Genomic DNA, 22,019 nt, shown 5'->3' on the forward strand with positions numbered 1-22,019 from the left:
TTAAAACAATTTCGAATGTATACGGTACATTGCTTGTGTTTTATAACATGCATACACATACATTCATACTGTAACATATAGTTACTATAAACAAATCCACTTGAGTTTGATTCAGACAATAATGCAATTCAAAGCGGTTTAGTGGATTAACAAGTTATATAGTTAGAGGATTAATTCTGGGTTATTGTAGCAAAAGAGATAAAATCGGCCTACAACTGAAGAAACGTTTGACAGTTGTAACGTGTACATTACTATTGGTCTGAGACGAGTGCTCCGCCTATAGAGGCGGTGATTTGACAGCGCTAACACGGACTTCGAGTTAATGGAGAAATTTGGGAAGTTAGACAGCTTTTACATTTCACTGGAATTCTCATAAAATAAACGCTTCTGCGAGTGTATTGGACCTCCTTGTTAAGAGGGTCGCTTTCTCCAGTTATGGAACCAAGGCGGCAAGGTGAGATCCGCGCTTATACTGTTCAGGTTAGAGCTACTAAACTTGTCTACGTTGCCCGTGCTCTATGAAGTAGCTCGGACTTTCCTTAAGGTATTTAGTTTGTAAATATAAAAGTATTATTAATGATTCTTTGGGCATATGTCACCTTGGTGCACATGTATGAAACCCTGCTGATTCTGCAGTCTGTTTTACAGCTCAGTGTTTACATTTTAAGATATCCGAAAATGTCATTACTTGGCGGCTGTGCTGACCTGTCTGGAACTCTTTCTTCCAAGCACACGTACTTGGCAAGAGTAACCAAGTGGCATTTAATCGAGTTTCCGTGGCTGTAAGGCGAGATAATTTAAACAAATTAATTCTTCAAAGTTTTGTTACGTAACTTAGGTAGACTGGCTACATCTGAGAAACTATATGACTAGCCCAAGGACACGCATTTTCACTGCCTATGTGACCACCCAAGCTAAAATAACTGAAATCTCGTGACCTTAGTCCGAAATAAATTCGTGCTTAGGTAATGAGAGTGTGGGTACATTTGACTTTTTTTTTTTTTCTAATCACATAATCCTGTTCGTAAAGACCATGCAGTGTGTTTGTGTCTGTGTTGTCATAACCTGCTTTGACATTTGGAAATCAAATTTTACAGAGCTGTATTCTAGTATACTGACTCTTGAAGAAGGGGACCTGGGTAAGATGATGTATGACTAATGAGCTAGAGAAAGCCATCTCTCATTGCATCTTGAGACTGAAGGTGACATGCCTGAAGTCTGTAGACACTGTGAATCTGATGTTAATGCCATTCAGCTGTTCATTTCAAAAGCTACTTTGTACAACTTAAGAGTAATACATGGAACAGTTGACAATGATCGTTTTCACTGGGAATTTGTCTCCCAGCATGAAATTACCTGCTTTTTAAAAATAAATTCTAAAGCCTTCAGCACATGTACACTTGAATGTCGATTTCTACTGACTGATACACAGGGGTGACTGTAAAGTGTCAGTTTTTTTTATTATGTTGATATGCAAATGTATGCCTGTGTGATGTGCTTGCTTCTGTACACTCTGTCCTGTTCTCCATACTGAAGATTTGCATGATGTGTACGAATCAGGCATGACTGACGATCATGTTTGTGCAAATGCACGATCCAGATGCCCTTGCCATACAAGTGTCCTCCAGTTTATTTTGTTTTTCTCTTTCTTTTTTTTCTTTCTTTTTTTTGTCTAATCAAGATGATGACCCTCTCCATGCAGGTAGGTCTCACGGCTCTTTCCCACCGTCTCACGTACGTGCTGCCAGTCGCTCTCCCAGCTCAGTGGGACACTATGCTTTATGCTCACGCCATTCTGATAGCCAGTAACGTCACTGATGGGAGATCACTTCTCGACTCACCCTGTGCAGTTAGCCTATCAGTGTTGCGGGACCTGGCTGTTTTAAATCCAGCCTGTTAAACCCAGCAGAAAATTACCCAGATTAAGTCCAGCCCCATCTTAGGTTGTGCAATGCACTGGTGAAACTCTACTGTAGAACCACTGGTTCCTCATACCACACTGTCAAAGGATGGATTGTGTTGCCCTCCTGAAACAGCATTTGTGTAGCCTATCGAGTGTCTAAAGTTTGCCTACAGCAGTGGGTGGGCTAAGTTATCTAAGTGCAATAATGTTTAGTCTTGGATTTGCTCACAACCCACACTGTATGATTATTGAGAAGCATATGATTTGGTATTTAGATTAAATATGCAGCGTGTCCACTGTGTTTGATGAGCTCACGGGCCGCCGCCTCCTCACACTGAAGTCTTCCACTGTGGACAGTGAAACGATTGTTCTGCTCAGTCTGTTGTGCTTATCATGTGGACAGTAAGCACTCTGAGGGGGCTCTTAGGGAGCAAACGAGTGCGGCGTCATGGCTGCAGCGCCCCTCCGAGGAAGTACAGCTCTCTTCTCTACCTTGGGGTGGCCGTATGGCCCCTGCCTTGCTCGCCCATGTAGCGAAGCGGAACAAAGATATATTCTGAAGGGGATTCACAATAACAGCAAACAGAAATGTAGCATGTAAAAAGGATGACACTAGCCAAAACAGAGACAACAGTTACATCTAAAAGAGGTTTCTCTGTGGATTTGTGCTACTGTTTATGGTGGTTGAGTCGCAGAACAGAATAGAAGAATGATGTGCAAGAACAGGTGTAGTTGTACATATTGGAGATGAAACTGATCTGCCCTTTAGTCTACTGATGACCGACGTCTGCTGTAAACAGCATTGGGGAACTGAATTCATGACATTTCCTAACTGGAAAGTTTGTGATTTAGAAACTAAAAGAAGTTGCTTAGCAACACACTTTTACTGTTAACAGTGGATGAGTAAACACAAAGCGCTTTCAAATAAGTGTCATGACTAAATGGAATGACACCAGTGAGTTGGAGTAAACATCATTAGAAATTCATGTGAAATTGCATCATGTCACTGTATTCTGTTCTTCGTGATGCTTGTACCATGCCACCTGCTGATCTCATTAGCTGAGTACGAGTAGTGAGTGGTAGCTACCACACAACCCTTTCTGGAATTGGTCTTTGGTACTGTAAACTCCTTTGAATAGCAGTTCTCCTTACTACCGTGATACATATGTTCGAACCATGCCTTAAGTAACCTTAGAGCTGGTCAAAGACCAACTAGTATGACTGACTGTAAAGAATAATTTAGCACTAGTTATTAGTCACATGTTCAGTATTTTAAGTGTTCTGCAAATATTAAGCATATTGATTTATTGCTTGCAATTTTGCAGTTTACTTTTTTATCATACATGTGTAGTGGGTAAGACACATTACCCATGATGCAACCTTCATCAGTTCATTGATTTAATCTATTAATCTTTTAGGTTTTCTGTATGTCTGACGCCCTGGGCAAGCCTCACTGAGCTTTCCAAGCGTTCCTTTTTAAATGATGCTACACTGCTTCTCTGTCACCTCAAAAATGTTCTTTGCTGACTAGTGACAAAGAAGACCAAGCTTTGCTAATGAGTTCAGCTCGTGTGCCAAAAGGCCAGAAGTACAGAGATTTACTCTGCTTTCTCTGGGCATGTGCACACAAACATCCACGATCAGATTGCAGAACTTAGTAAGTCTTACCCATCTTTGCCTATTAGAAGCCCCTTTGTCTTTCTGTGCAGTTCAATCAGTAGGGATAAACCTTGCAGCTCCAGTGTCAGCCACTCGATCCTGCCATGTTCTCCTTTGGTCGAACATTAACCTTCACCATTCCTTGTATAAGGAATCCATTAATGATGGTGTCAGACACATCTAAACTGATTTCAAACCCGTTTGTTGGTATACTCACTGAACTGTGTGGAAAGTGTTTTTCGATGGTTATTGACAGACAGTGTGATTAGGGTTGACCAAAACAGAAGCCAACTTCCCAATTGCCCACACTTTTATGAAGAGTCTCTAAATGTCCCACTTAAAAAGCACAGTATTAAATATTACCCCACACCATTCATTGTGCATCACCTGTTATGCACCTTGGATGCAAATCACCGGCAAGCTGCTGTTAACTTAATTACTTGCTACTTCTGCTGCTGTTGTGCTTTTCTTTCTGTTTGAAACAGACTTCCTGTGGAGACCTCTGGCTTACAGAGCTCTTACTAAATCAGGTTTTCAGCAGATAAGCCCTGTGCTAGGATTACATACCTGGATCCAAGGCAGAATATGAAGTATTTATCTTCCTCTTCCAAGTCTTTCTGCAAAACGTCCAAAAGATAATGAATTGCAGGGGAACGTTTTCCTCTAAATACTCAAGGCATCCACAGGCAACCTTTTACATCGTTATATATTTCTGTACTGTTTTGCATATAGCCTGCAATTACAGGTATAAAAATAAAGATGCAATTCATGTTTGAGGAGATAATTGCACACAAAGGGTGGTGGTTAAAGACATCTACGGACATGCCGGGCACATTGTTGTCATGTGCTGATTGATTGTTAGGACCTGTATGGGCATGTAAAGTTGCCACTGTCATGGACACATCATTATGATAATGCTGATGATTATTAATATTATCAATATTTAGCTACATCTGTGACATGGAATACTTCATTATTGTTGGTAAATACAGATTTGTAAATCAGTTAAAATTAGTGCATTTTGTTTTCACTCCCAGATCTCCCAGACAGTGATTCCCTAAAGGATGTGAAGGAGGCCACAGTGCCAGAGGTGGACCTGAACAACACCATAACAGAGAAGGAGACAGATGAAATGCAGCATGAGCTGATCAAGGTACATTTTTTGCCACATTTCACAAGACATTCTGCTTGATATTGGAACAGCTTGGTCTCTATTAAAATAACAGACTGCCAAGAGTCCGAGGCCCATTCCTGGGAGCAGTGGGACACTTGAAAGGCGTCTTGGACCTGGTGCAGAAAGAGAGTTTGTGTTATGTAAATCCTGGCGGCCCTAGTGCTAAAGCTCCTTTTTGCATTTTGCTCTTTTTTGCATCTCTCAGTATGTGCCATGGCTGTAAATCTCAGCATTATGTGCGTATTGCTCTTCCTCCCCATCAACGTTTTTTTTTTCCTGTGATCATATTGTCCACCTTAAGCCTTAAACCACCTAAGAATGTCCATCACAGAAGACGTGTGTGTGTGTGTGTGCGTGTGTGTGTGCGTGTGTGTGTGCGTGTGTGTGTGTGTGTGTGTCCTGGTAGAGGAAAGACTAGTCATGTACTCTACTCACTGCCCATAGCGATTGCAGATGTCACAGGCCTGTTCTATTGTACAACCATCAGTCACTGCCATGAAACAGGACTCAGAGTGGTTGAGGAGGTGAACTTACATGCATTGTTCATCTGGTCAGCTGGAGGAGGAAATCGCTACCCTGAAGCAAGTGCTGGCCTCCAAAGAGAAGCGGCAGTCGGAGCTAAAACAGTGCCTCGGAGTCTCGTCGCTAAGCGGGCTGAAGGAGAACCTCAGCAGGGGCTGGAGCGACATGCAGTCCACCACAGCGTGAGTACACGCCTGCCCGTGCACAGGGACTATCCCAGACTCGGCAACACGCTCCTGTCACCACCCATATCCGGATCTGCCAAAGACAACTTAGCAAACATCACATCTTTTATATGCAGTTTACACCTTTCTAAGTGTCTTGTCACAGTAATCCCATTCATAAACCACAGACCTGTTGATGCATATTAAGGATATCTGGTTTTGAGCTCTAGATGACACTTTCACTGAGAATGTTTCATTTAACATTACAAGAAATGTGAGTGTAGGCTTAATCCATGTCTTTCATATAATTGCATCTGGTTTTTATAATCATGTTTGAAACATTAATGCTGGAATTAAAGCAGTGTAATACCCGACATATATGCAGATTAACCCTACTTGACCTCTGCAGTATGCCGTATACAAATAAAATAAAGCTCTTCTGGCAGAGTAAAAAGAATAAAACTAGTCTGAAAGGAAACGAAATCTGTCGATATCAGTTCTCTGTCTTTGGCCAAGACGGTTCACTCAGGCATACATGTACAGACGCAGGAGCAGCCCATTAGCGTGATGACATCATCGGCGCTGCCAAACTCGCAGTATGGCTGTGGTTCCGTTTTTGTGAACTGATCCACTGCACACTCGGTGTGCCGCCCAGCCACCGCAGACCCACACACACAAACAGGATGTATGATGAAGAGGCAGAATATGCGGCAGCGATGTTCTGGCTCAGGATGGCATTTAACAACAAGGCCAGGTCTGTTACTTCACTTCACCTCAGTGCATCATGGCATTCTAGAATGCAACGCATAGCGCTAAAATTACAGCAGAGAGCAGGCAGTATAACATCATTCTCCCCATTGTACCTTGTTAAATTGCCAAAATCATGCCCAATAGTCAATCCAGAAGACATATTACAGGACGATGAACAGTTAGCAGAAGAGTGCTATCAAGCCCACGGAGCTGTTGGACATTTGCATGCTGCAAATTTGAACACAGGTCTATATAGTGCAGTCTGTCGGTAATTTTCAAAGTGACACGATTTTTGTTGCTTAGGCTCTGTACCTCAGCTCCTAAGTAATGAAACACTGAAACAGGCCTCTGCCACAATGTTTCACAGTACAAGGTAATGTTCTTCATATTTATCTTGACCTACAGTTATGAATGCTTTATACACGTTTTTAGCAAGCTGTTATCTGACCTTTTTATTTCTGGCGATGGTTTGCATTTTCTGATAAACTGCTGTGGTGTATTCTCTTTATAGTAGATTTTGATACATCAGTACATACATCCTTGATTTCTATTCTGATCTCTTCAACTTTTCTTCATGATCAGAAGTATTCTTTGGACATATAACACCGTGGTTGTCTTGCTAATCTCCCCAAAGTTCTTGCTTCTTAACAACTTGTGAGACACTTAATGGTTTGGTTAGACTCCTACTGATTTAGCCTGAATTTTCTCATGGTGACCCTCATTACTGGCAAAAACAATTTTATGAGCTTTGTGTTGAGAAGCAACAGCCCTCATATTCAAATGCTACATCTAGAATTAACCCTAGATCAAAATCCTGTCACTGTCCAATTACTCATGATCTGCACTGGATAGGCCTCCCACACAACCCCGGCCATGGTAATTAAGTTACCACAGAGAGACTTGCTAAGTCACCTCTCAAGTGAAAAGACCCATCTCTGGTTACGGTTGCCATGGTGAGGAGACCGCGGACAGAGAAGATTAACCTGATCAGATATCACAATTGGATATGTTGACCAGTGTGGATGGCTCACTCATCATCACAGCTGCTCTGCACACACATACACATATGCAAAAACGTGCCTAAACACAGTTGCACACATACACCTGACTCTCATTGTTATGGAGGTGGTGATGTTTGCCCAGCTGCAACAGAACAGCACATGCAGGTGTTCTTAGGAAAGAAAGTGTAAAGACAATGTCCTCTCACTTTGATCTGATTAGTTATAATTCAATTAATTTGTCTGATACTTTTAACATACATACTGAATACAGATGTAGAATGTGGATGTAAATCTTAATCCCAAACTCCCTTAAATCCCCAATGAGCAGGCCAGTGGCAACAGTGGCAAAGAAAAACTCCCTGAGACAGAAATGCGGAAGAAACCTTCCAGACTCACAGGGGAACCCATCCTCCTCTGTCTGACACTGATTAGCATGGTTATAAATCAGGTAGAAATACAGCCGTAGGAAGCAGATCATACTAACAATGCTAATAGCAAATAAGTAAATAAAAATAGCATCAGCACATCTGTGTGAGGATCTAATGTATTGGTATAAGCATGAACATATTCTGAGATGAGCATAAGAAGATCCTGAAGATTATAGGAGCAGTTCTGCAAATCAGAATGAGATTGTTCATTAAAGATGAATGTGATTCTCAATTCAAAGAAATTATTCACAGTTATAATAGATTGTTCCAAGAGCATATGCAAGTGTAGCTTCAGGTTGAGAGTAGCCATAGCAGGAGAAGTGGGTTGAGACTCGGCAACAGCGTGACATCGAGCAGCAGTAGATGTACAGAGAGGACAAATTTAAGCATGGTCAGTTAATAAAATGAGGGTATGTAATGTACAAGGGTGGACTCTGACATATCTAAGTGTAGCAGCACTAAAAGGACAGAGACAGAAGGTAACATGGATATGAAGGCTCCCTGGAACATCAGCACCAATCACAACATCCCAGTTTATCATAACTATTCAGTGTTTATGAGCCCCCAGAACTACACCTTCACCTAAGAGGCCTGACTAAATAAACAGGTTTTTGACCTGAATCCAGAACATTGAATGGAAGATTACTCCATATCTTGGGACCTATGTGGGAAAAAGCTCGGACCCCTTTTCCCTACTCACCCTCCGGGCGGTCTGTCTCCTTCAAGCTTGGGTCCTCTACCAGAGGCCTGGGAGCCTGAGAGTCCTGCATAGTATTTTGGCTGTTCCCAGGACTGCACACTTCTGGTCTTGATGTCCATGGCTTCTATTTCCTCCTTAGGCTTATTATGCCAGCAGGGTACTTGATGACTGGCAGGGCATCGGTGTTGATAGTTCGGGTCCTGTTTTTTTTTGCATTCAGCTGACTTTGCAGGACTTGCCTCACTTTTTGTAAGTATTTGGCTGTAGCATCTTTCCTTATGGCCTCTTCATGATTCCTATTTGCCTGTGGGATTCCAGGGTAGTTTTAGATGCCCTCAACATCTATTATATAACCCTCTCGTACTGTCATCCCCTGTGTTTACGCCACGTTCCCTCTCCTTGTAACCATCTGACCACACCTATCCAGCCCAAATGACAGTCCGATGTCGTTGTCTGAATGATGATGTTGCTGTATATTGTGAGATGGATTAGTGAGTTGATGTCTCGTTCACGTCTGTCATACAGTTTGATGTCATCCATGTAATGAGGTGGCTGATGGTTGCTCCATTCCGTAGACAGTATCCATAGCCACTCTTGGTGAGGGGGGTTTAGGCCTATGCAGAACAGCAGCAGGGACAGGGTATCTCCTTGGTGAATCCCGCACTTCATGGTGACTCGTGCTATAGGTCTGAAGTTGGCCTCTAGGATTGTCTTCCACAGGCTTGATGAGTTCTTGATGAAAGCTCAGAGTCCTATTGATGTTTTACAGCTTCAGGCATACCATAATTCATGTGTATTGTATGATAGGCTTTCTTGTCATCAATCCAGGCACTGCACAGGTTGGTCTGTCTGGTCTTACAGTCTCCACCAGCGGCTGGTGCTTGGCTCCTGTGGTGTTCTTGCCAATGCCCTTCTGGGCCCTGCTCATGTATTGAGCCATTGCCTACTTATATTAGCTGCAATGATGCCTGACAGGACCTTCCATGTTGTATAGAGGCAGGTTATTAGTCGGTAGTTGGAAGGAATTGCCCCTTTCTGGTGGTCCTTCAGGATCAGGACTGTTCCGCCTTCAGTTAACCATTCAGGGTAGGTTCCATCCATTGGCAGCTGGTTCATTTGTGCGGGCAGGCTCTCATGGAGAGCAGGCAGCTTCTTCAGTCTGACAGAATGGACCATGTCAGGGCCTGGAGCTGTCCAGTTCTTCATGCTTGTTGCCCTTTCTTGGATGTCTACTTGTGTGATAGTTATTGGATCCTGTTAGGGGAGATTGCTGTGGTCAGCTCTCAGGTTCTCAATGCCACTGGACATTGTTGTGTGATGCCTCCTTTCATATGCCTTTCCAGTATTGTTCAGTTTCTTTCTTTTGTGGATCTGTTTTTATACTGTTAATCTTTGGTTGGCAGACTTCAAGGCCTCAGGTATGGGCAGCTTGTTGTACTTCTCAGGTACCTTCAGGTGCCTTATGGCGCCTTTCTGCATTTCTGATAGCTGGCTGACTTCTCTTTATGTGACCTTTATCTTGGCCTACAACCTCCTTCTCCATGAAGGATACTGTTCCTTGATGATAGTGTAGCCAAGCATCTCAAGTATCACTGTTGCTATGGCATATATCAGCTTATTGGTATATATAACCAACAAGCTGATATATACTACAGCAACAGCTAATATATATATATATATATGTACACATAGTTATGTGCAAAATAATAGCAGTCTAACATCACTAATGGTATTTTTGGCAGAAAAGATACAACAGGGGAAAAATTCATGACTAGGTGTAGCCGAGTAATGGGCAACCAACAGAATCAACAGTCATGACCATGCACGCTGCTAATTGGGTGTACTTGATGCATTTAATGAAAGGGGTGTGTTCAAATTAATAGCAGTGTGGAGTTCAATTAATGATGTCATTCATTCTATGAAGAAACAGGTGTCAATCATGGCCCTTATTTAAAGAAGGAAGGCAGCAAATGTTGTACCTGTTGGTTTTAGCCCTTGCTCAGTGAGTAAAATGGGCCATTCCAGACATTGTACTGAAGGAGAAAGAACTTTGATCAAAAAGTTGATTGGAGAGGGGAAAACGTATAAAGAAGTGCAAAAAATAATTGGCTGCTCAGCTAAAATGACCTCAAATGCTTTAAAATGGCAAACAAAACCCGAAATACTACCATCCACATACATCATAGAATAACAAGAATGGCAAAGAAGCATCCAATGATCAGCTCCAGGAAAATCAAAGAAGATCTACAGTTATCTGTGAGTACTGCAACATTCAGAAGACACTTACGTGAAGCCAAACTATTTGCAAGAAACCCTTGTAAAGTACCATTGCTGAAAAAAAGATGTTGAAAAGGTTACAGTTTGCCAAAGAACACATTGACTGGCCTAAAGAGAAGTGGTGCAACATTCTATGGACAGATGAGACCAAGATTGTTCCTATTGGGTCTAAAGGCTGCCCATAAACACTGAATTCAAGCCACAGTACACTGTGAAGACTGTAAAACATCAAGGTGCAAACATAATGGTTTGCGGATGTTTCTCATACTGTGGAGTCGGACCCATTTATCGCATACCACGCACCATGTACCTGTTTGAATAGATCAAAATACTGGAAGAGGTCATGTTGCCTTATGCTGAAGAAGAAATGCCCTTGAAATGGGTATTTCAGCAGGGCAACTACCCCAAACACACCAGCAAGCGGGCAACATCCTGGTTCCAGAGCAACAAGAATGATGTTATGTGGCCAGCCCAATCCCCAGATCTCAATCTAATTGAGAATTTGTGAAGTGACATCAAAAATGCTGTTTTTGATGTAAAACCCAAGAATGCAGAAGAACTGTGGAATGTAGTCCAGTCAGCTTGGGCTGGAATATCTGTTCGCAGGTGTCAAACGTTAGTTGACTCCATGCCACACAGACGTAAAGCATCTATCAGAAATAAAGGTTATACAACTAAATATTAGTCCAGTGAACAGAAAAGCTAAATCTTTAAACAACTTTCAATTTATACTGTAAATATTCAAGTTTGTAAATGAAAATGAAAACACTGCCCATTATTCTTTTTTCTTCATTTTCAGTTTAAAAATGGATATTTTGTTTATGTTTTCATTTGGAATTGAATGTGCAGTGCTCCCAGTGCCTTTCTGTATATGGAAATAAATGCTATTATGAGGATTGTTTTAAACACAATGCTATTAATTTTCACATAACTGTGTGTGTGTGTGTGTATGTATGTATGTATATATGTATGTGTGTGTGTGATTTTATATTTATATATATATATATATATATATATATATATATATATATATATATATATATATATATATATATATATATATATATATATATATATATTATAGACCATTTATATGATTGCAGTGTTTCTAGGCTGTCCTACTGCATGTGAAATAATTGGGAGACCATCCAGGTTTACCAAACAATCAGAAAACTTACTCCTGGCTGCCTGTGGGTCTAATAGAAGTATTTTTGTTTTGTCATAATTAAGAGAAAGTTACTCAACATCCAGTGTCTAATGTCCTTTACACAATTGGATGAGATATACAACGGTGTGTCATCAGATTATCAGTAGAAACTATCACAATATTTATGAATAATTTCACCCAAAAGCAGAATATTTAAAGTAAAAATTTGGAGCCCTAGAACAGAGCCTTGTGGGGCACCAAACTAACACTGGTAAATGCAGAAAAGTACACTCTGATCAAGTAGTACAAGCAAAGAGACACTAATGAGAAGCCAATGAACTACTTTGATCAGCGCTGTCTTAGTACTATGATGAGGTCTAAGCACTGACAGAAAAATTTAATGCATGTGGTTCTGATGCAAGTATGAGCTTATCTGCTGTCTTAAGGATCTTAGGAACAAAGGGAAGGTTTGACATCAGCCTATAGTTTGGCAGCTGACATGGGTCATGGTTAGCTTTCCTAATCAGTCGTTTGATAATTTCTCGTTTGAATGATTTAGGAACATAGCCAGTGTTGAGGGAGGAGTTTATTTTTAATAGAGGTTCAATTACATAAGGAAGTATTTCTTTAAGAAATACTAAAGTATTTATTTAATAACTTCTCTTTCTGCTTGGAACCCTGTTGCTCATGAAGGCAATTCGTCTTTATTTGTGTGTGGCTGACAGATACAAAAAGACCTCAGAGACCCTAAGTACAGCGGGCCAGAGGACGTCAGTGGCATTTAACAACCTGGGCACTGCCATTAGCAGGAAGATTGGGGATATGAGGTATGTTGTCGGTTTCTAACATAGGTTTTCTACCATTCTAATCTGCCCCTTCCTACATTCGCTTTCTCTGCACTATGCTAAACCATGTTACTGACATTACATGCTAGTAGCAGTGGCTTTACCCAATCAATGACTCATTTACCCACACTGTCCACCACCGTCACCTGCTGCTGACGTGACATCTGTAGGGAAGGATGGCTGTAAAGTGCAGATGGACAGGTTTAATTAGGCATGTTTGTGTTCTGTAAGCCCAGACTGGAGCTCTTTTCACTGGGCTTCTCATGACACTGTTGCAACCAAGCAGTGACAAGAAACTATGACAAGAAGGGCTAAGGCCTGACACACACAAGTGACAACTCCAGCGTCACACTGAGAGGCAGCCACCAAAGACTGCTGTTGAAGATGGCCAAGTGTTGGTTGTGCTGTTCCTGCAGTCAGGCATGTCCCAGCCCTGAGGGTGATGCTTCACAGATGGCGAACATTCTGTCTCTGTCTACCATCCGTCCGAGAGCCCAAGCGCTGCGCACCACACCGCATGTGCGGCTACGTGTTTCATGGCATTTCCTCACTGTAATCAGCAAAAAAAAAAGAAAAGTGTCTAAATGTGGATAAACAATAGAGAAATTCTGCTCTCTCATAATAACCAGAGTGCAGTGGTAAATGTCTGTTATGGTGCAATAAGCCACAATGTTCCATTTACCAAGCTAGTAACATTCTCTGTCTCTGACTTCGTTCTCTTTTTACATTTCTAAGTTGAAACACATAACATGCTTCCTCCTGTTATTACTGCAGTATACCAAAGTTCTTTCCCATTATTTTGTACTTGTACCCAAAACCAACTCCTTATTCTGCTCATTTTACTCCCAGCATATTTGGCCTTGAGTTACTATATCCCAGGAGGTACGTAAAGCTGTGTCTCTGTGTGAACTTTAGCTTCCCAAACTCTTCTACTGCATGTGTGTGGTTTTTTTTTACATCTCCAGCAGATACGCACGCTGCCAACGCCCGTGATTTCACACACACAAAAAAAATTATCTGTAAAATTGAGGTCTAAGAACATACTATACAAATACTGTTCATTCACCTCCTGTGCTGAAATAAAACTGTTGCAACTACCATAACACTTCACCAATCTCTGGAGTATTATCTCACTCAGCACTACACTCCAGAAAAATGCATGCAATTTATTTTTTTTTTATCAATCAGCCATTGGTGCAGTTTTTCACAGAATACGAGCCTGCCTTATTTACATAATTGCATGTGGTGTATGCTCCATGTTCTTCATGTGCTTCATTTTGGCAATGAAAAGGTTCATCAGCAAGTCAGATAGGCTCATTGTAATGGCCTTCTACCTCATCAATATTCATACTGGAGCTGTGCACTCACACTACACCACATGCTGCACATATCATCTTTCTTTGTGTCCACTTTTAGGTGCATCTAGGTCATGGCCATTTAAACAGTGTTTGGTGGGGGGGGGGGGGGTTGTTTTCTCACCCTGTGGGTCAGCTGTACCAACGTTTGTTGGATGAATGTTATAATGTGTGTCCTATAGGGTAAAAGTATATGTGTGTTTTCTTTGTTTTCATGCTGCACATCAAAAGATTAAACGCAATAGGGTAAGATGCTGTGTGTGTGGCCTGAAGTGCTTGTTTTCAGTCTCTGCATGATATCTGAAAATAGTGACACCTGAAAGGAAATGAATCGTACCTGAACTTGTGAACCACAGATTCTCAGTTAATCTTCATGACACCAGACATGCTAGCAGCTGAATAGGATTATATGCAAGGCTACTGGAGGACAATCATGATGTCCTCAGTTCAGTCCTTCAGGACAGTCAGCTAGACCAGATTTGTGATGTTCCAGCTCCATTTATGCCTGACCGAGGTAACCAAGTGTTACAGAGCTCTTGATGACCTAATCATGATGCGTTGGGAGTTGAAACAGAATAAACATATGGATTGACTCAGGATAACTGAGGACTGGCTAAAGAATCACTATGCTAAACTATTCCTCATCATTCATGTCAATCCATTAAGAGCCAACTATGAATGCATGTCACATACACAAAACTTGTTCATTATTACAAGCCAGTTTTATAGTCAGTATATCATCATTGCTTATATTGTTGCCATGTCATTTTTTTTTAAGTCTGTCAAAAAAAAGGGAATTCAGTATGCATGTAGTACCCTGTCTTCTGTGTCTTTTCCCTTCAGTTCACAGTCAAGGTAACAGCAGCTAGCAATACCTGTCTAGCCATTACTTAAGCTTCCATGAGCAGTAGTTCCACCAGCCTGGTGTTGAACTGAAAGCAGGAACTTATTCTCTCAAAGCACTACAGAAAGCAGCAGTTAGCCCATCTGAATGTGATGCAGCGCTATGCACTGAAGAGTAGCACATGCCTAGTTCCTATTGGACAGAACATATTAAGTGATAAAAGGATAAAAGTGATAGATGCAGAAGTACATTTCTTACAATACTACTTCTACTTCTCAAAACATAACTTACTAACATTTAGTGGGTGAACATTTTGAAATATATACATCTTATCCCCTTCTGTGATGTGCTTGCTAATACTTTGTCTGCTATATGTGCTGATTCCTGTCTGTTCATGCTAATAATTGTCTCTTTTGCCTGGTCATGCTTTCATGGGACAGCTACTCTATACACCACTCAATGAGCATGCCCCCCATGAGGTAAATGTGAATAAGAGTATATTTTATTTAATCATGAAACCCACTTTACTCTGATATTGATTGCATGGAAGATTAGAATTTAAAAAGTAGCAGCAAAAGGAGGCCCTTTAGCTGTTAATATGCATTTTAAATAAGACATCGCCTTTCAGAGTCTACGTGTACTTAACTCCAATAATGATCTTATAATCACCAGATAGTCTTAACAATTATCACGAGCATCTGTGTGAATGTCGTTTGATTAATACATTTATAAATACATTCAGTGCATCATTAATTTGTTTTCCTTTTTCAACAGAAACTCATCCAGTTTTAAGTCATTTGAGGAGAAGGTTGAAAGCACCATGTCTAACATCAAGGTATGTCTAACCTGACAGGGTGTGGAGTGGGCGGTTGTTGTCAGTCAGTACTGGCCCGTGTTTCAGGCAGACCGGGAGTGATGGTGCTGTCAGCAGCCCAGGAGCAGGCTGTTAGTCCTCCACCATTAATCATTTATCTCCTTTGGCATTCATGGCATCTTGCCAACAAGTGTGTAGCTGCTTGAATGTTTGAGAAATGGCCAGTGTCTAGGGCACTGCAACTCTGATCCAAAGCACATCCAATAGTGGTATACCTAAAGCAGATTTAGGGCATCAAGAAGGGAGTGTAGACTACAGACTAGGTCGTTAGCTGTGTTAATAGGATTTACATGTAGTGCTTGACTACTAAACAATGCACTGTTTTTGTTTTCTTGTTTGCTTGTTTGTTCTGAGCAGTTAAAGGTAGGTGGGAGTAGCAGTGGAGGAAGCTTCGAGGATGTGCTCTCCTCAACAGCCCAGGCCTGCGCTCAGGATGTACCCACCAACAACCCAAGAGACAACACAGAGTTTCCATGATAATAGGACTGGCCTGCTACCAGCTTGCCGATGGAACTCTGCTGCCCCTTTGTGGTCAGGAGGCTAGCTTCCCTCCTTAGACAAGATTTTCTGAAGTCCAGAGTTCAGTACTAGTTGTGACCAAATATTTTACCAAGTGCTTTAACCAAAACATACATCCAAAAGTTGTCTTGGTATAGCTTCTGTCCAAATAATTAATAATTTTTGTTACATTATATTTAAAAAGAAATTCATTGTGTTCAGTACCTTGAGGTATGTTCAACTACCATCCTCAGAATTAGTTTTTCCATTAATTTGCTGAAGAATTAATTTCTTATATGCAGTTAAGAATCACAAATTAATTTGCTGGACCAGACCAGGTGATCAATTCAAGTATTTTTTCCTCATTTGGTTGAATCTATGTTTTATAGCTGCACTGCACTTTTAGCATGACCCAAGGCAAACTGCTGCTCCACTAAAATGTCTCCTAATCACTGATGAGAACACACTACAGTGAACACTAGAACATATATTAAATATGCTTATTAAATATGTATTCTATAAATATGCTCTACATGCATAACTACAATGTAATATTCCCCACGTACTAAAGCTCTGGCTTCCTGAAAGCCGCCAGCCGAGTATTTTTAAATGTGTAGTCTATAATTTGACAATAACCTTTTTTTTTTTTTTTTTTTAAATCTTCAGAATCATTTCCCTCGCTATATTTGAAGTTGTACATTGTGGATTGATGCAATATAATCTAAAACTATTAGCACCTAGCAAAAAGAAAACAATGTTTTATAAACTTGCCATTATCCATTCTTGTATACCAAGTTTTGACATTTCAGCATAACATTCAATATTAAAAGATTTTTGCAATGTCAGAAGTCTCATCTTATCAATATGAAGAGTTGTGAAGCTGAATCACACCTACTGAAGAATTACTGGCATCTGATTCCTAGAAATTTTTTTTCCTATGTATAAAATTAACATCACATTTCCTCAATTTTTCAGCATTTTTTATTGCTTTTTAAAGTTGGCTACGGTACACTTTAATGAAAGATTATTGAAAATAACAACCAAAAAAAAAAAAAAAAAAAACAGGCTGATGTTTCCTGACATGAAGTCAATATTCGGTTATAATGCCAACTGGTCAAAAAAGTAAAAAATAAATAAATCTAGAACAGGAAACTGAAAGAATTATGGGACCTTTGGTGTGTGCCATTGCTCATCCTATGAAGCAAAAAAACCCAGCAAAATCTGCTGACAAAGTAATCAAGAAGGAAGTTTTGTCAGCAGTAACCAGAAAGGCTGGCAGTAAATGCAGGGTGAGTCAACTCAATTCCGTAAAAGCCAAAGAATTTCGGGAGCAGGAATTCAAGTGCAACAATGACCCTTCTATACAGCTGAACACTGACAAAAACACAATGTGTATGTGGTAGATACAGCTACTACTTTAACAACAGAAGTTAAGTCAGGGAAGATAATTTTGTCTTGTGTTACACTTCAACACAGTCTTAAAGCACTCATAACAATGTTAACAGAAATGTAGATTCATTAAGACTGCTTTATCTTCTATCTGAAGACATAATTTCTGTCAAAACAAGAAATACCTTTAGTAAAAGTACTTAAAAGAAAATTAAGCGCTAGAAGCTCTTACATTGTCTTAATCAGAAATGACTGTAAGCTCATCTCTGCTGATGTTTCAAGTAAAATTATTATTGTTTGCCCCTTGAGAATGAAAGTTGTCTGGCAAGACAATCACAATATAAAGATGCAAGGAGAAACCTTAGCTGTTGGGTGGTTTGTGGTTATTGATAAATATAAACCACAAAATCTAGAGTACACCCTGATGCAGCAGCTCACCCTTCCTCCGGTTACAGTGAAGTTATGAAGTTGTGCGTTACGTGGCTGTCCTGATTTGTTGCCTGCCCCAAACTGGCCTCGCCTTGCTTCCCTATGTGATGAGCTCTTTCCTCGTTCAGACTCCTCGCCAGGGCCAGGACCTCCGGATGATGAAAACGGCCTGCAACAAGCAAAGAGCAGCACTTTCAATCGGCGCTAGCTGACCTGAGCATTCTGGCAGCTGATGGATTTTCAGCCTTCACCTAAAGGAGAAGGAACAGGAGAAAACCTTCAGTGGAAGAGAAGAATTCCTGCAGTCTGCCTGGGGTCCCCTCCAGCTCCTCATACTCATGGGCCTGTAGGATCATCTCGAGCTGGTCCAGCTCTTTCACCAGCTTGGCCTCTGGACTCGACTGGGTCTCATACTCCTGCAGGGTGACGCAGACGATTGCTTTGGCCACACTTTGCAGCAAAGTCTACTATTGCAATATATATATCTCTACAATTTGGATGAACTCATTATCACCACCATCGATGTGGTGGAGTTTTTCAAATTTTTAGGAGACATGCATCTCTCGTGTGTGAGAACAGCACATTGGCACTGTACTTCTAACACGAATGGAAAATAGGTCCTTTAATTATCCCTTAACTGACTCTTGATTGGCACAGATTGGTCACGTGACCCTGTGCTGGGAGCTGGGAGCATGAGCAGTAGAATGTAACCTTCACTTCAATATGGCAACTATCCTACCCTAACAAGGTTTGGATTTATCCCAGGGACTGTGGATTGTTGTTGTTATTAATTGAGGTTTATGACTAAATGCAGAATCTTTCATCACTTTCCATAGGGAATTTGTCTGGGCATGCTTGATGCTTTTAAATCATGAAAGACCACAGCCTACTACAAAGTGGACAAACATGTACATGGAGGCAGGAGACATCAAATTCACCATAATCCCATACAACATGGCTTGTTTTGAGAACATAAGATATGGAAAAGGTACAAACTTACCTCCCACAACTGGTAGAGCTCTTTATGCAGATCTTCACTTAGCAAGCCTGTGATGTGAACCATTGCCTCCTGAAAAAAGCATATAAAATTATATGAGGATTCATGGTAAACTAGTAGATTTTTTCCCCCAAATGAAGTGTCATACGTATACACTATATGGCAAACTATGTGACCATCCCTCTTAAGTATTAAGATCAGCCACATCTTTTGTTAAAAGGTGTGTAAAATCAAGCACACAGCCATGCAGTCTCCATAGTCAAACACTGGCATATAAATGTGTCACTGTCATTGGATGCTCCCTTTCCACAAGAATGTTTAACATTCTGCTCTACTACACTGCAAATGGTATTAATGTGAAATGGAAGCAGATAGGACCAACAGCCACTCAGCCACAAAGAGCGAGAAAACTCCCAGAGCAGGGGCACTGTATACTGTAGCATTAACACTGCTCTTCACTGGGGACCTAGCCCAAATGGAAAACAGTCAACCATTATCCCTCCTCCTCCAAACTTTACTGTTGGCACCGTCCAAGCTAGTAGGAACGCGTTCGCATGGCGTCCACCAAACCCAGATTCCTCCATCAGACTGCCAGATAGTGGAGTGCGATTCATGACTCCAGAGAACATGTTTCCACTGCTCCAGCATTCAAAGACATTTTAACCAATTATACGTTTCCAACTTTGTGACAACAGTTTGGGAAAAGAGTGAGTGATTTAAAAGCACAAAGTGAGGTCAGTCAGTAAAGGCACGGGTTGATGAGTTTGGTGTGGAAGAACTCTAGAGGTCCACACAGAGCCCTGAGCTTTAAATCCCCTGAAGTAGACTGGAACGTTGATGGTAAGACAGGCTTCTCATTCAGCATCAATGTATGACCTCACTAAGGCTTTCAGTGAATAGGCAAAAGTCCCATAGACACACAACACATTCTTATGAAAAGATTTAGCTGCAAATGGGAGGGGAGGACAACTGCATATTGATGTACATTGTTTTGGAATGAGATGTCCAAGTGTGAAAATCTAGTGTGCAGACCTTTGGTTACATCGTCTTTATATATACACCAACCAAGTGATTAAATATTTTACAATGAAATTAGACATCTCAAACGATACCTTTTCTCTTCTGTGTTTTTCTGCTTTGCTAATGTTGTCGGCTGGAGCGATGTCGCCCACAATGCACTCGGCCAAGTCATGTACTAAGGCCAGCTTCATGCATCTGGAATGGGAAGGAATTCAACACAATGCGTCACTGAACGGTGTGTGTGTGTCTATAGGTCATAAACCACATGGGTACAGGGCATGCTTGACTCGTCGGTTAGCTGAGGCCACGGGTTCAGTTTTCGTCTTCTGTACATACCGGAACTTTTTCAATCTTCTTTCCAACTATGCCTTCAGTACACCCTACTCCATGTCCACCGCAGACACAAACATCAAGTGAACATTATCTAGTTACCTCTCTTTGTTTACGCCACGGTCTTGTATCGTTAATGCCATCACTGACATCCTGTACATGTGATCGGACACACTCTCTGGATGCTTCACGTGTCTGTACACCCATCCCTTTCGTGGCACTTGCTGCAAACGGAAAAAAACGGACTTGTCTTGTCCATTTGGCACACTCCACTGAATGTCTAGATATGTAGCATGATCAAAGCTACAAAACACTAACACGCATATTTTTGTAATGGCTGTAAGCAAACCGTAAACGGCACAAAAAGATCAGATGGGACATTTATTAAAATTCATACATTACCTTCAATTGCCCTACTAGTTTTAAGAACTGCAGCATGTTCTCCATGCTGTGTCTACCAGACATGAAACGAATGAACCGGAAGTAGATTTTTTTCTTTCTTTCTCGCGAATACGTACAAACTGTGGTGTTAACTCTCTTGTAGCACTAGATGGCAGTGTCCTATAAAATAATTCGTGGGTTTCTATTCTTGGCCTTTTAGCTGGATTAGAAAGTGACGCCACATTCAGTTTCTACAGAATATTTTATGGTGAAAGCCAATTTCGTTAAAGGAACAGTAGCCTGCGCTTTACTTGCTCCATCGGCGAATGAGCTCATCCGTTGAAGCTAACATGTAACAGCATTCTCCCTTACAAGTGTCTGTGGGAATTTGAGATTATCTTAAAAATTGAAATATTCTCTGATAACGGTATGGCACATGGTGTCAAAAAAAAACCGCGTACGATACTCTTTGAGTGTTTCAAGTTCCCAGTGGTTGTTGGAAAACATTGCACCTCCTCAGATGTTTTGGCCTTGACATGCATGCTGTTTACAATGTTTCCTTAGTATTTATAAATGAGATTCCAGCCGAACCAAACAAATCTCTTATATCCTTGTTCAGGGTTACCAGAGGCAGGCATTTTAATATAGATTTAGGATGCGCAGACCATTGACCACAACTTAATTAGATTTTCACTGCAACAACACTGCTTAATTGTTCTTGCAACTTGCATGCGGCGCTGTTGCTGCACGTTTCCCCAAGACACTCGACGAAAGCCCCCTGGAGGAAAGACTGTCTAGCAAGGAAGAGCAGGCGACCTTATGTTACTGCGTAACGAGGATATGAGTGTCTTCCTCCCAGCAGAATCCTAGTGCTAAATACGGTATTTATACGCCACGTATGTAGCCCTCATTATCAGGGGGTCACGCTCATCCACCTGTGTCGTAACACTTCCTCGCGACGCTGTTTCCTGGAGTGGCCTATACACTGCAACGTGTAGACAATACATACTCTTCCAGGGAGTTCTGTTGGCCCTGCTTACGTGGGCAACAGAAAGGAGGTTTTGTGGATGCACCACACAATTTGCAGATGCTTCCCGCCTCCATGTGAAAATTCAGAATTTTTTTAGATGAATCTAATAGCTCTAGTGAGATTCATGTGATTGAGTAGACATTGTTTTCTGTGATCACAGCAGAGTGTGTGCGGATAGTTTATCTGCAAGTAATGTACTGCACCTGGGGAAAAAATCAAAGTTGAAGCTCATTTATACCAAGTTGATGTGATTTGAAATATGAGATTTCAAAGCACTCTTGAAATGGACTGTGAAACAGGAT

General features: G+C 41.1%; 2 protein-coding genes across 11 annotated transcripts; one reads left to right on the plus strand and one right to left on the minus strand.

The window, feature by feature from the left end:
- The first annotated feature begins 149 nt into the window (after window positions 1-149).
- tpd52l1 (tpd52 like 1) lies at window positions 150-16,806 on the plus strand. 10 transcript variants are annotated; one of them, XM_026999179.2, is made up of 11 exons: window positions 150-454; window positions 1,098-1,139; window positions 1,682-1,702; window positions 4,600-4,715; window positions 5,292-5,440; window positions 12,451-12,552; window positions 13,420-13,452; window positions 14,157-14,171; window positions 15,210-15,248; window positions 15,544-15,604; window positions 16,001-16,806. In XM_026999179.2, exons 1-11 carry the CDS (start codon window positions 436-438, stop codon window positions 16,118-16,120), a joined length of 717 nt encoding a protein of 238 aa, XP_026854980.2. In that variant the 5' UTR covers window positions 150-435; the 3' UTR covers window positions 16,121-16,806. The 10 variants fall into 10 exon arrangements, with proteins under 10 accessions (XP_026854980.2, XP_026854984.2, XP_026854999.2 ...); XM_026999183.2 differs by lacking the exon at window positions 14,157-14,171; XM_026999198.2 differs by lacking the exon at window positions 15,210-15,248 and having other exon boundaries at window positions 151-454.
- Window positions 16,807-17,104: 298 nt separating this feature from the next.
- Window positions 17,105-20,784, minus strand: hddc2 (HD domain containing 2). Its single transcript, XM_026998762.2, has 6 exons — window positions 20,709-20,784; window positions 20,409-20,530; window positions 20,069-20,171; window positions 18,960-19,028; window positions 18,237-18,375; window positions 17,105-18,128 (listed from the first exon to the last, which is right to left on the minus strand). The coding sequence occupies exons 1-6, from the start codon at window positions 20,769-20,771 to the stop codon at window positions 17,980-17,982; spliced, it is 645 nt and encodes a 214-aa protein (XP_026854563.1). The 5' UTR covers window positions 20,772-20,784; the 3' UTR covers window positions 17,105-17,979.
- Between the last annotated feature and the right edge of the window lie 1,235 nt (window positions 20,785-22,019).

The sequence above is a fragment of the Electrophorus electricus genome, chromosome 3 (assembly GCF_013358815.1).
Source record: "Electrophorus electricus isolate fEleEle1 chromosome 3, fEleEle1.pri, whole genome shotgun sequence".
NCBI classification, from domain to species: Eukaryota; Metazoa; Chordata; class Actinopteri; order Gymnotiformes; family Gymnotidae; genus Electrophorus; species Electrophorus electricus.